General features: G+C 35.3%; 2 protein-coding genes across 2 annotated transcripts; both read right to left on the bottom strand.

Moving 5' to 3' along the window:
* Positions 1-1466: 1466 nt before the first annotated feature.
* On the bottom strand, positions 1467-7373 carry LOC141841470 (TIP41-like protein). The gene is made up of 9 exons (XM_074729648.1): positions 7160-7373; positions 6263-6448; positions 5749-5839; positions 4748-4849; positions 4511-4570; positions 4373-4414; positions 3003-3137; positions 2567-2667; positions 1467-1706 (listed from the first exon to the last, which is right to left on the bottom strand). The coding sequence occupies exons 1-9, from the start codon at positions 7303-7305 to the stop codon at positions 1694-1696; spliced, it is 876 nt and encodes a 291-aa protein (XP_074585749.1). The 5' UTR covers positions 7306-7373; the 3' UTR covers positions 1467-1693.
* A 383-nt stretch (positions 7374-7756) lies between these two features.
* On the bottom strand, positions 7757-11933 carry LOC141833419 (uncharacterized). Its single transcript, XM_074720854.1, has 6 exons — positions 11629-11933; positions 10703-10908; positions 9889-10183; positions 9522-9629; positions 8571-8815; positions 7757-8201 (listed from the first exon to the last, which is right to left on the bottom strand). Exons 1-6 carry the CDS (start codon positions 11854-11856, stop codon positions 8084-8086), a joined length of 1200 nt encoding a protein of 399 aa, XP_074576955.1. The 5' UTR covers positions 11857-11933; the 3' UTR covers positions 7757-8083.
* Positions 11934-12776: the final 843 nt, after the last annotated feature.

Genomic DNA, 12776 nt, shown 5'->3' with positions numbered 1-12776 from the left:
CGTGAGAGGGCATGTTTATTAACGTTATCCAAAAACAGATTCACCCCCGCAAAGCTTAAACGACATTTTTTATTATTTTTTAAGGAACAAAAATTCCTCCCTATCATCCATCCCCCTTCACCATTGTGTGTTGTTTTATTCGTTGCACGAATCTTACAGTAGTAAATCATATAATAGATTTATATATAAATTGTGAGAACAATTTTAAGATTTTCCACATTTAAATTGACGACGCTTTGATAATTATTTTTGACGTTGTTATGAAAATTTTGGTAAATTTGGTGCTACTTTGGTAACTATTTAGTTGCACATTTAAAAAGACATTTGATAGTCGCCTAAATAATCATTTTCCCCAAACGCCGCTCACTCCCATTAGTCTTGAATATTTTATTATATCACAGTCAAATAAGGAAAGATAATTAACTTTTACCATAATTTTTTTAAAAAAATGTTTTATATTGACAAATTATTTTACCCTAAATAGGCAAGTCTTACCCTGTTTACTAAAATAAAAACTGAAGCAAAAAATGTTCACGTGATTTTTTTCCAATATTTATTTTGTGAAAACATAGATTACTTATTTTTTCATTATTTCTATTATAAAATAATAATAAAAATTTAAAAATTCATCCATGAATTATTTTTTAAATATTGTTTTATCCATTCAAATTGAGCCTATCCGATTGCACCCTCACTCGATGCAGTCCCACGCGGCTACCAGCCTCAACCGATCTTACCAATTTTTTTGTTCTTTTTTAAAACCAGATACCCAACTTACCTACTAATTTTAAAATAGATGATTCGATTTGACACACCAAATAAATTTAAAAAAAAATAAGATGACAATATTATACTCCAACCTCGTTAGTTGTTCAAACATCACCTACATACTCTATATAAATTTTAAATCTTGATTGAGAAAAATAACTCTTCCCAACTTTTATGTAAAAAGATGAAATTCATCATCTTAATGACCCCACACGATTGACCCCACAACCATTTATGAGAAGGTAAATCGAAAAATTACAGTTGACCACGACGCAGGAAGGTATTACCTGGCTAACTCTTCCCAACACATCATACCTCATGGGACACATTAATTTCCTTCCTGTATAGTAAAAAGTAAAATTTATCATCCCAATCACACGATCAATCTTACGATCCTCTATAAAGAAATAAATTGAAAAAATACAATTGACTATTACGAGAGTCACTGCAATTAACCCCATGAGGTACATTAATTTCCTTTCTCTTCTATAAGTCTGTTCTATCGTAACCAACTTAACTATATCTCGAGAATAAATTTCCTTCCTCAATCCATACCTCCGAGTAGTGCAAATTAAATTATTTACAGTGCGAATTAAATTACTTACAGGGATCTAATTTTAAACAGAAATTTTCAATTTCGGTATTGTATAGAGACTGGCTAGCCCAAGTCTGAGACGGCTTGTATGAACTGGTTCACGTAAGCAACTACTGCAGTCATATCACATAATTTGCATTTAGAAAGAGAATTGCAAACGAAACAGGTTTACATTTTAAAGAGCGAAATGATAAACTAATATGGACAAAAAGCTGGGTGGCTGTTTAATTTGATCATCATCCTATCCATCGAATAATCTAGCGTACAAGAGAGGATATTGGAATACGGTGCGAGTTCATCGAGCTGTCAGCAGTCTCCACTCCGATATCTTTAATTGGCAGACCTGCATACAAGTATACAACTCAAGGAATCAAGTTTCACCACAAAAAGGATGATGATAAAAGTTCTTATCATCCTAACAGCAGGGCGAAAAATAAGATTACAATTAATCTTTCAGACCTCCAAGTTAAGGCAGAAATAAAATGTAGACCGATATGTTACCAAGTCACGTAGCTTAAAAATGATGTATACTTTCTCGCCTTAAGATGTTATTATGATAAATTGAGAGGATGAGTTTGTCATGCAAAAAGAAACAAAAATATACGGAGGGAAGGAAAATAAAATTATCATTCGAGTTGTCTCCTTAAGATGAAATGGATAAATTACTTTTCTATAACTAATTAGCTTTATTTCCTATTTTGAGTTCTTCAAATATTTCTATCCCTCTCATTTGTCAAAAGGAGAAGATAAAACATCCATCGTTTTAACTTATCTCTCAGTCCAATTTGTCCTTCGACTTCTCTTTGAGAATCTATGAATATATGAAAAGATGGAAAAGGAGAGATAGATGACAAGAAAAATACAAATGTACATGAAGAAGATGGATCATTTTTTATATTCTATCTGATTTTAAAGGTACTAGTTATGAATGCTAAAAGAATATAGAATACCTCTAGAATGGATGGATGTGTATGTCAAATTTAATGGCATATCCCTCAGTGAGAGATGATTATCTCTGTAGGTATTATGCATGGTCAGCTTATTGGTATTGTGCATGGTGAGCTTATTAAGAACCAACAAATCCATTCTGACCCTAATGGATGATCATCAAAGGAGAGGAAACATATAGAAAACTATGAACTCGAAGAGCTAAAAGTTTTCAGAAAAAAAGTACTATGCAATTCACGATTTAAAATACATTACCTGGAAAGGATCAGCCTTTGGGATTTGTGTTTGATTATGGGGAGCTTCTGACTGATAAGATTTGGATCCATGTATGCTGTGGAATCAGAAGGAAAGCCTTTCTGCATATTCAAAGCAGCAAAATGAAATGAGGACGTGCTACATGTTTCAAATCTATCCTTGTCCTTAAAAAGGGATAGGTAAAAAATCTAAAGAAAATGAACAGGTATAATAAGTAATTGTTAGCTTTAATATTGCTTGCATCAACCATATATTTCCACCTGTAAATTTTCATTTTAACATATATAGCAAATGTTTGTTAAACTTGTAAGTCTGAATAAAGGTTGGATATTCTGAAGAACACTCTTAACTGTTTGGTTAATTATAACAGCTATTAAACAGAAAGTAAAAGTTATCTCATTGAAATTATGTACTTCATGAAAATATAAAATCTTACAGTAGATAAGCTGTGAATAGTAGGTTCTCTCCAGCAGATTTCTCTGATGATCACCGGCATTTCCTTGTCATTACTGGAAAAGGCACAATATACTCGAGTATCCCTTAACCTCATCAGTACTCCATCAACTCTAAGCTGTAAGCACAATTGACTCAGATTGTAGAGAACAAGAAAAATAAGAATAAACCCAAGTCACAATTACAAGGAATAAACAAGCACTATCAATGATATTGCAGATTTCAGATATGTCTCCTAGGTCACTGCTTGCTGTATTACTTCCTAGTTTTATCATTACCATCACACATATGGTGGCTAGACGCCATGTACAGATCTAGTAGCTTATGAAGTCCAATTTTGATTAAAGAAGCCATGTAATACTCAAGGCAATTGTAGTTAATAAGAAGTTACTTGGCAAACCAATTAGAAGATTGCACATTCAAGTTTCACAGTCAAATTTCATCAAATAGGTAGGAAAAGAAAGTTCTAAGCAGTCACAACTCACCACAAAGATTGTCAGCTCCCATTTTAGTAAAAGGAAAAGTAACAAACTTAAGTTTAAATCAAAGAGGCTGTGGAAATTATATGGGTACCACTACCATGAAAATCTGAACTAGTACAAAAAAGAGAAAAGATGAAGGCTTGCATAAGTATAGGAGATTGATGTAAAAGCTTCAGTACCAGCCAAGATGCAATACCATGACCGGCTTACAATCTAGGATCAAAGCAAACTATTGGAACCTACTATTTCACTAGCACGAAAACTGTATAATCGCAATAAAAGCACTGTGTTTTCCAGGAATCCATGAACTAATGGATCAAAAAATGAGAGAAATTGGAGAGGATTGACTCTCCTATATTACTGGAGAGCATCTGAATTAGATAGATAAACACGGACATATGAATGGAGAAGGAAAAGATGGAGAAAAGTTAAATATGTTGAATGAAACCAAGCCCGTCATAGAATCACTTTGGCAATCTTACACAATCTTACACCTAAAAAAATATAATAGTACCATAAGAAACAAGGCACAATATGCTGTACAATTAACAATTCATCATCTTGCACAAAGAAATTTTTTATTACATGGGTGCGTGTCAAATCATCTGCAAAATCATGAATGCATGACTGTAAAATATAACACATGAAAGCTATCAACTTTATAGAAGCAACAAACTTTGTTATTATCATTCATGAGTACCTATTCCAAAACCTAGAACTTTTGGTCATAATCTCTATACAGGAATTATAGTTATAGTGGAGTTCTTGATGACAATACAATGCAGGCTATAGTGGAAAATATGAAAATAAGCTGTATAATAAAAGGAAAACATAATACATCCAAGTAAGTACAATGATGTCATAAACTCACCCAGTAGCGCAGCAGAAGAAACCAGCCACTAGGCATGACTCTCTACGAGTTTGATAGAAAATGGTACATATTAGCATTCAATACTGTAGTAAAGTACAGGTTCTGAAAAAGTTTAAAAAAAAGAGCCACAGGCATTACCACTTTCACAGTTAGAAGTGATACTCCATTATCAGCCAACTCATCCTCATATAAGACTACCTAGATTAGATACATCAATCATTAACAGATCAGCATATATTCAATGATAAAATCAGTTCTCAAAATATCTATTCACTAAATTCTACTTACACGGCCAAGTCAGAAACCACTTGCAATAAAAATATCAGAACATAAAAAAATAGCATATATGTTTTATTCAGTATAGCTTGTACGAACCTCATTGTAGAACAGTATTGGTTCCTTTTTTGATAATACAGTCAGATCAATTTGTTCATCACAGTCTTGCCAATAAAGTCTATGGTATTCTTCAGGATTTGTCTGCATTACAAGATAAACACAGTGAAAGATGCATTTTGATTCTCACTACCTCTCTCTATGTCTTTCTCAAGCTGTGTAAACTAGATCAAATTAGGCTAATGAGTCAGACCAATATCTACATTATGCTATAGTATTTAACTAAACCAATTATTATGGCTAGTTGATTAGTTAAATTTAAATTGGATGAGTAAGCTATGTTAAAATTAGTCTTAAAGGGTCACTTAGCGATCATTAGGGCATGTAATAGGTTGAATTGAGATTCGTTGTCAGTCTTAAATCAGTGTTCAACCCAAGAAAATCAATTTATCCAAAAGTTAAAATGAACTGAATCTATTTGCTTGTTTTATTATGAGTCATTACCACACAAGGAGGGGATTGGGGAGAAACTTGTTATGATTCTTCCCCTCCTTGTCTGTCTTCTCTCTTGAAGAGTCACAAGTGCGAGGATGATTGGATATGTGGGGAGGTGGCTTTGAGCAGCAAGCTATGGCAGAGGGAAAAGAAATATTTGATAACAGCATTATGCAGCATTAAGGAGGGTGGGAAGAGGAGGGGCTTGGTGACATTGGACTGGAGGTGGCTGAGCTCATGAAGAGAGTGGGCAAATTTGGCTTCCTTGACTATCTACCAATAACAGATCCTCATGGAGTCACTAATATAAATAATTATTACAATCTTAGTTAGCCAGCTAGGAACAATTAGTCTTCTTGAAACTAAGGTTTTTTCATGGATATTAGTTCAAGGTTGGTTTTTCTCTACAGAATTTTCTTGGTGATCTAAAGTTCTAGTTTACATGGAAATCTTTCCCATTCAAAACCTCAATTAGGGAATTCCAGAATTCACATGAAGAAGACTATAAATTTCTACTTAAAAAAAAAATACAGAAGAATTAAGCAAACCTTTTCTGGTTCTGTTTCTACTGTCTCACTTCCACTGTATGGTGTTGTAAATGTGTAATCATAGTCAAGAATCACTTGCTGTGACGGTTTACTGAAAAGAAAGGGCATAAGTAAGACATCCCCCTATAGTTTTCAATTCGGTTATTCAAGAATGAATTTGCAGCAGCATATTTTAATATCAAGTTCATTTTTCCTTAAGATGAAACAGATTGAAAGTATAATAGAATCTGCACGATCTAATCCTGTTCAACAGTGTAAATAGAATAAAATATGAATAGGTAACAGGCAATTGCAGAAAAAACAACAGATACAGGATCAAGGAATTAAGTAAAAAAAATCTCAAATAAAAAATTTAAAATTGCTGCAAGAGCTAAGACTGTAAAATTACAACATGTTTCTAAGGATCATGAGTTGCATTATTGTAAAGACTTTTATGCGCTAAGGCATATGGAAGTTGGTTGTAAGCAGCTGCAAACTTTGAATTCACACAATTGAAAAAATAAAGTTTATTGACCTTCTAAATTTCCATTTTGCAGCAGCTGGGACTTCAACTGGTGGCAGTGCTTCTTCCATCCAACCCTTTAGAGCATCAACTGCATTATAGTGCAACTTAACACCACTTCCTTCATGCAAAAGACATAAAGCACTTCCTCCAAACACCATTTCCGGTAAGTGTGACGTTCCCAGTTCTTTTTCCAACCTGAAGCAAAATCAAATTTTGAAGTCAAATGACATATGAGTAATAGAAACTTGCATCATCTCATGAGCATATCCAAAGGGTTATCACACTAATGTTAATAAATAAGCATGACTTTAACTAGAAATTATCAGTGAGTTAATCTGACATTAGTTTATTTCACTTTTTTTTCCTTCTTGTGAAGTTAGTTATACAGTACAGGATCGCAGGCAGCAGTGAGAAGAACGTAATAAAAAGTATAGCAATCCAAGGGCTTTCATAGCCATGACACGATGACATCTTGGATTACAGTGTAGTATCACTCGTTCCAGCAAACAATAATTACAGAGATCCACGCCGACCCGACCTATCTGTGAGATCCATGTGTATTATTGGTCTTATTGAAGTGAATTTCACGCGCAAACTGCAAAACTAATCCTTGAATAGCAACTTTACATTTGATGATTTTAGTGCGTTATGCTAAGATCACCTTGTGTCATATTTTGCAAGAAAGGCTATCCTTCTAAGTCCTAACTCTCATGATGGTTGTTGCTTGACCATCTGAATCCATACCCTGATTAGTTCTAGCGGCATCGATCACACAAGTGTTTATTCGATAACTTGGTTTAATTGAATGCAACTCGAAAATTACCCAAAAAAAAGCGCAAATCGATCACTATTAAAAACACGAAAAAAAGAGAGAGACTAGAACAAGATTCTTCTGAATTGACGTACTCCTCACGGGAGAGAGAGCTCAGGATGGGGCGCTTGATTGACTCGACGAGCCAACCCTTGATCCGCAACCCACTTCGCCCCTCCGGCAGCAGCTCTGCTTCCGCCGCTTTCAGATCGCTCTCCGACGCGCCAGCCCACTCCGCCATGTCGCCGACCGATGCAATCGGCTCCCAAACGTCGTTACAGATACACCCAAACCTAGCGATTGCCGCATTCAGCCACCCGCAAGCATGCTTCAAGCACGTGCAGCGCTGGAGGATGTAGTAGTAATTACCCAATAGTATATTGAAAAACTTGCTTGTTCGTCCCCAAAGTTTGCCACTGTTCAAAATGCACACTTTTTTTTGGGTGTTATTCGCGAAAATTTTCAAAATTAGTCCATAGTTTGAATGTGAAATAATAAATTACCGTGAATATTGGATGAATTGGAAAACACAATAGAAATTAGCAAAAGTATTGATTCCGCTATTTGTGTATTTCATGAATATGAATTCACCGCGAACATTAAAAATATCAGTTGGTAATTATTATTATTTTTAAAATAATTTGTTGGAATCCAAAATATCAATCAAGAGTTCAAACAACATCCTTACTGTAGTCTGCAACAAATAAGAATCCATTCTCGCCACCCAGTATTAATATAATAAAATGAAATGAACATGTGTAACCTAATTACTTGAGAATGGAAATCAAAATTACAAAAGTTGATTTTTGACAAACACATATTTCTGATTTATCTAGGAATAGATCTTCTGTCATTTTCCCTAGAACTACCAAATCCAGAGACCATCTTCAATTTCCAAATGGTTGATGCTGCAGCATAATGAACTTGCACATGCTTAACGATAGTGGTTTACCTTGGCTACTCAAGGGTTCGAGAATACTTCCAGCATATGCTCTTCTCTACTGAACCAAATAGCATTGTTAAGCAACTGAATCATCTTCTTGCCATACAATTTGTGTCTCAGCAGAGACTGTCAGAAGTTCCATCAACTCGAGACGGTATTCGAGGCCTCTGATGTGGTGACCCAATAGCATGCACCTAAGAATGCCACAGCAAGACAACGGTTCAAGATGCATGTTAAAGCATAAGAAACTATAGGGTAAATTTACATATAGAGGTTGAACTTCAGCTTTTAGATTTAGCATGTATTCGGTTTAACTTTTAAATTCAAGAAAACTTGTTATAGTTTCATCTCAAAGTTTTGAATTCTGACAGTAGATTTGGCCATCTTCACTATACATGAAAATCAAGGGTGCTTTTGTTACACACCCTTCTAAAAAACATAAAATTAATTCAGTTACAGCACTTCAACACCATAAATTTGACAAACTAAATTGAAAAAAAAAGGTTAAACTTCACCGACTTAATAAAAAAATTGCTCCAGAAGATGAAAACAATATGTAGTACCAGAATAGAAGGCGTGCAAGATAATCCCGGGGGACAGATATAAGGGGCTGAAATTGTATGGAAGTGTTCTCAACAAGTTCTTCACAGTCATCTTTACCAACTCCTAAGGTTCCACCTGTTGGATTGTCAGAGGGATGAGGGGGTTTGGAATGCATCTTTGGAGAAAGAGTTGCAAGGAGGCCGTGCACAACTGAGTTGATTGCCTCTTCTACACCAGGACAAGTTGGTTCTGAAAGTTCAGCAACCTGGACAGAAAATGCCTTGTCATAACAGTTGTAACATATGTTCCTCAAAGCATTCCTAATAGGTAATTCTTTTTGCCTAACGATGGTTCAGCAGCATGGAAGAGTAGGAAATATACAACTAAAATAGTAATAACCTTCAAGTATCCTTCATGATTTTTCCAAATGTTATCGTTTCAACTTTATCCAAGTTTAGGGAAATCTCCTGGGTACATCCATAGGTAAATGCCCAGCTTCAGTGTTTAGGATTTGTATATGCACACAAACACAATTACTTTGCTGTGCAGTATGCTGATTTACATAAACTATTGACTAAACACATATATTTTAGTTGGCATTAAATTAACATATGTAGTAAATTTATTCTTATGCCAATATTCCATTAGTAGAACCTACTTTATGAACTTACAGGACATAGTAAAAAAAAATTGTCGATGAATACTGAATAGGTAGCTGAAAAATATTCAGCAATGCAAGCTTTTGGGAAAAGCTACAGTAAGGATTTTGTTATCCGTGTATGTAGCTGAAAACTATTCATAAATGCAAGATGTGGGCAAGGCTACAGTTTTTTAAAAAGGATTGTGCTATCTGTACTAGCTAACTTTATAGAATCCAAGTCCATATACATGATAGAAATTAACAAGCTAGGCTTAGCTACACCTAATATTTGTAAAAAATACAAACAAATATAGAAGTTTTATTAACTAACCTTCTCAGGTTGCAAGGATCTGAGATAATCCAACAAATCATTTTTTTCCTCTCCAACAAACTGTTGCATCTGCAAGGCAGAATTTCTCCTTTTGATGTCATGCAGCTCCTGTAAACAAGCATACAGAAAACCAAAATCTTGGAGATCAGTAGATCATTGGAAACATGATCATGAGAAATCTTAATAGATGCCCATGTGAATGTGATTAGCCTAGTATCTATTGAATTCATTATGAACTTGAAGAGAACAAAATAGCCTGAAACAAAGCTATTATCAAGAAGAGATTTGTCATGTTTAACCCCCTCCATGTAATTTCACATTTTTCCATGACAATAACACTATTAAAAGAAATAAGTGGTCTTAATACCTTTTCTACAAGATTTATACGAGATTGCAGGTAGGATATGTATTCTTGAACTTCAGTTGACAACTCCCCAAGGTTGCTGATATTGATATCTGTGGGTGATGCTTGATCTTTTTTTTCAAGATTGTGATAAACATTGATTCTTCCAGAAGAACTAGATATTTTTGAAGACCTATCAAATGAAATCTCAGAGTCATTTTCCTCCAAAGTTGATGTTTTTTCCTTTTCAGTGTCGTCTTCAATGGTATCTAGATTTCTTTCAAGGTATAGCCTATATTCAGCACTGCGCAGAGTGTACCTGCAACATAAATAAAAAACTGAAGTAATCTTCAAGGCAATAATTGTATGACAAAAGTTGGAAATGTACAACGTCAAATTTTTTGTAAAGTATGGAATCTGCCTTTGTTAAAAAAAATATTTTGATAATGAAAACTTTAACTAGTAAGCATGTTGAACTAAAAGAATAGTGAAATATTAAAAGGTGATTCATACTACAGCAACAGTTTGGATACAAATACGTAACAGGTAATGAAATCTCCCATGGTTGAATGTAGAAATGCATCTATCATTACAAATAGCCCAAGCATCCAACTTTTCTTCTTTGTTGGTTGCGCCATGAAAATTAATTGAAAATACACAGTTCTGACTGTTAGCATTTTAACCGTAGATGGACCAATAAGATGTATACTGTATAGTCAGCATTTTTAATTACAACTGTGCTATATACCACTGACTGCCAAAGAAAGGACATGCTTTTCAATTACTGTATGCCAAAATTATCAAAATTACAGCAGGTAGCTTTGCATCATTAGTTTACCCTGTTTTCATAGAAGAAATGAGTAACTTGAAAAGTGGTTCCCATAAGGCTTCTATATGGACTCGAAATTGATCAGATGGTAATAAACCAAGCATGCCTGAAATAGTCCTCTTCATTGCATCCACTGTATTGGCTGGAACATCCTTTTGAATAAGGCTCACATCCAAAGGCTCTATCTCTTGAACCAAATTTAGGATGATGGAATTCTGAAATGCAAAAGTTGATTAGTTTCAGAAAATTCCCCATAAAAAGCTACAATTCATGGGAACACAAAAGTAAATTTAATTGGTATATTAAAGAGTTCATCACAAATATAAGTTTTTGGAGGGCACAAGGATACATAGTAAACAACTCAAACTGTTAGATTATAACAAAGGCAAAACCAGGAAACAACTCAGAACTTAGAGTTGGAGATGTGCCACCTACCTTTGAAATTTCCATTTATAAGCAACTCGATCTCAATGTCCCAAGTCCTCCGACCTTATACCAATACATCAGCATATAACCTACCTCCTTAAGCTTCTCTACTTTCCAATACCAACATGCTCCATTTACATCTTAACATAGACGTACAAAAACAACTATTTTCAGATAATTTTCCTGACAAAAAGTGGATACGTTAATACTTAATCACAAGAAAATACTTTCAGAATAAAGTCGCTCCGATCACCAATTGACTTTATGCTGCTGAGTGATCTTCTTTGTTTTTATTATCTCACCTAGAACCTGAGATCCGTGAAAGATCGATATGTAACAATATTCTGCTTCTAGTTCTGATATAAATTTCAAATCGTGATGAAAAAAAATTCTAACGAGAACTGAAATTCATAGACATCTCGCTCTTTACATTAACGCAACAACGTTCAACCAGCAGATGGCGTCCGATAATTCCAAAGAGAAAGGGAAAAACTAAAACAAAATCCAACCTTGGAGGAGCTGCTGTGGGAATCGATGTCATCGAAGGATGACCCAGTGGAGGCGGCGACGAGGACAAGTGGGCGAGGCCTGGATCGAAGCCTTGACGGAGAGAGCCGGAGCTGAAGGAACCTCCCTCGGATAGCGAGCTGCGGGAGGGGCGGAGGAGGAGGAGGAGGAGGAGGTCGGAGCCGCAGGAAGAGCAGTGCCCGAGGTTGTACGGCGGCGGCGGTCGGCATGCCCCGTCGCCCACCCAAAACTACTAGCGCACGCGCCTTCGCTTCCCCTTCTTATTCTTTTCTCTTCGAGGAATCCGTTCGTTTTGGGCACTCACCAATTCCCATCACACATCGCATTACAACACCATATCAGACTCAGCTCCGTCAAATGAGATCGAATGTTCAGTCCACTTCAGCGATCCTTTTTAAAAGCATGCATCTAATCCATTCATCGGTTCATCACGTTACATGTAAATCACCCACGCGTCGTTACAAAGCCTCATTGCTCGGCAGTTACAACACCTGATCCGCGACCCATAAACGGAATCTCAGAAAATGGGCCTACAATTTACTCTGATTCGTACCCGCCACGTTAATCAACGAGTGGTCAAAGAACAGAGTGGGACCCAAGTTTGAGACCGCTTATGACGGCTTGACGAACAGGTAATACACTAGCTACAACGCTCGGGGTGTGGGAAGATCTTTCATTTTTGCGGTCCTTGTGCATTTGGAATCGTCCTTTAATTTCTTTTTAAAAATATTTCGATAGAAAATCGTGAACTCCTTTTATATATATATATATATCTTTCTCTCCAAGGACCCCTTAGTTTAATCTTCATCTATCTAATTTAATTGGAACTGCGATACTTATCGACACTTGTGTCTACTTCTTTCGCTATTGTAAATCAAATAGTTTTGGCTTATTGCATTTATAGAAATAAATTAATGAGACGCGACCACAGCTGTTAAGATCTTATTTATGTTTATTTGATATAAAGAGAAATATGAAATTCATAAACTTAAAACTTCTACGTTAGGCTCGTTAACATCTATAACAAAGTTAAAAAACAATATATGGGCGTACTTAATTGCAATTTTTTAATTATAATCTAAGCGTATTATTAATTGTGTCATACACACTTTTATACTTTTAAATTAAC

This window comes from Curcuma longa, chromosome 1, assembly GCF_044706935.1.
Source record: "Curcuma longa cultivar G26 ecotype Majalengka, Jawa Barat chromosome 1, ITB_CL_G26_1.1, whole genome shotgun sequence".
NCBI classification, from domain to species: Eukaryota; Viridiplantae; Streptophyta; class Magnoliopsida; order Zingiberales; family Zingiberaceae; genus Curcuma; species Curcuma longa.
Note: the sequence above shows the minus strand (reverse complement) of the source record. Positions and strands in the feature narration are given on the sequence as shown.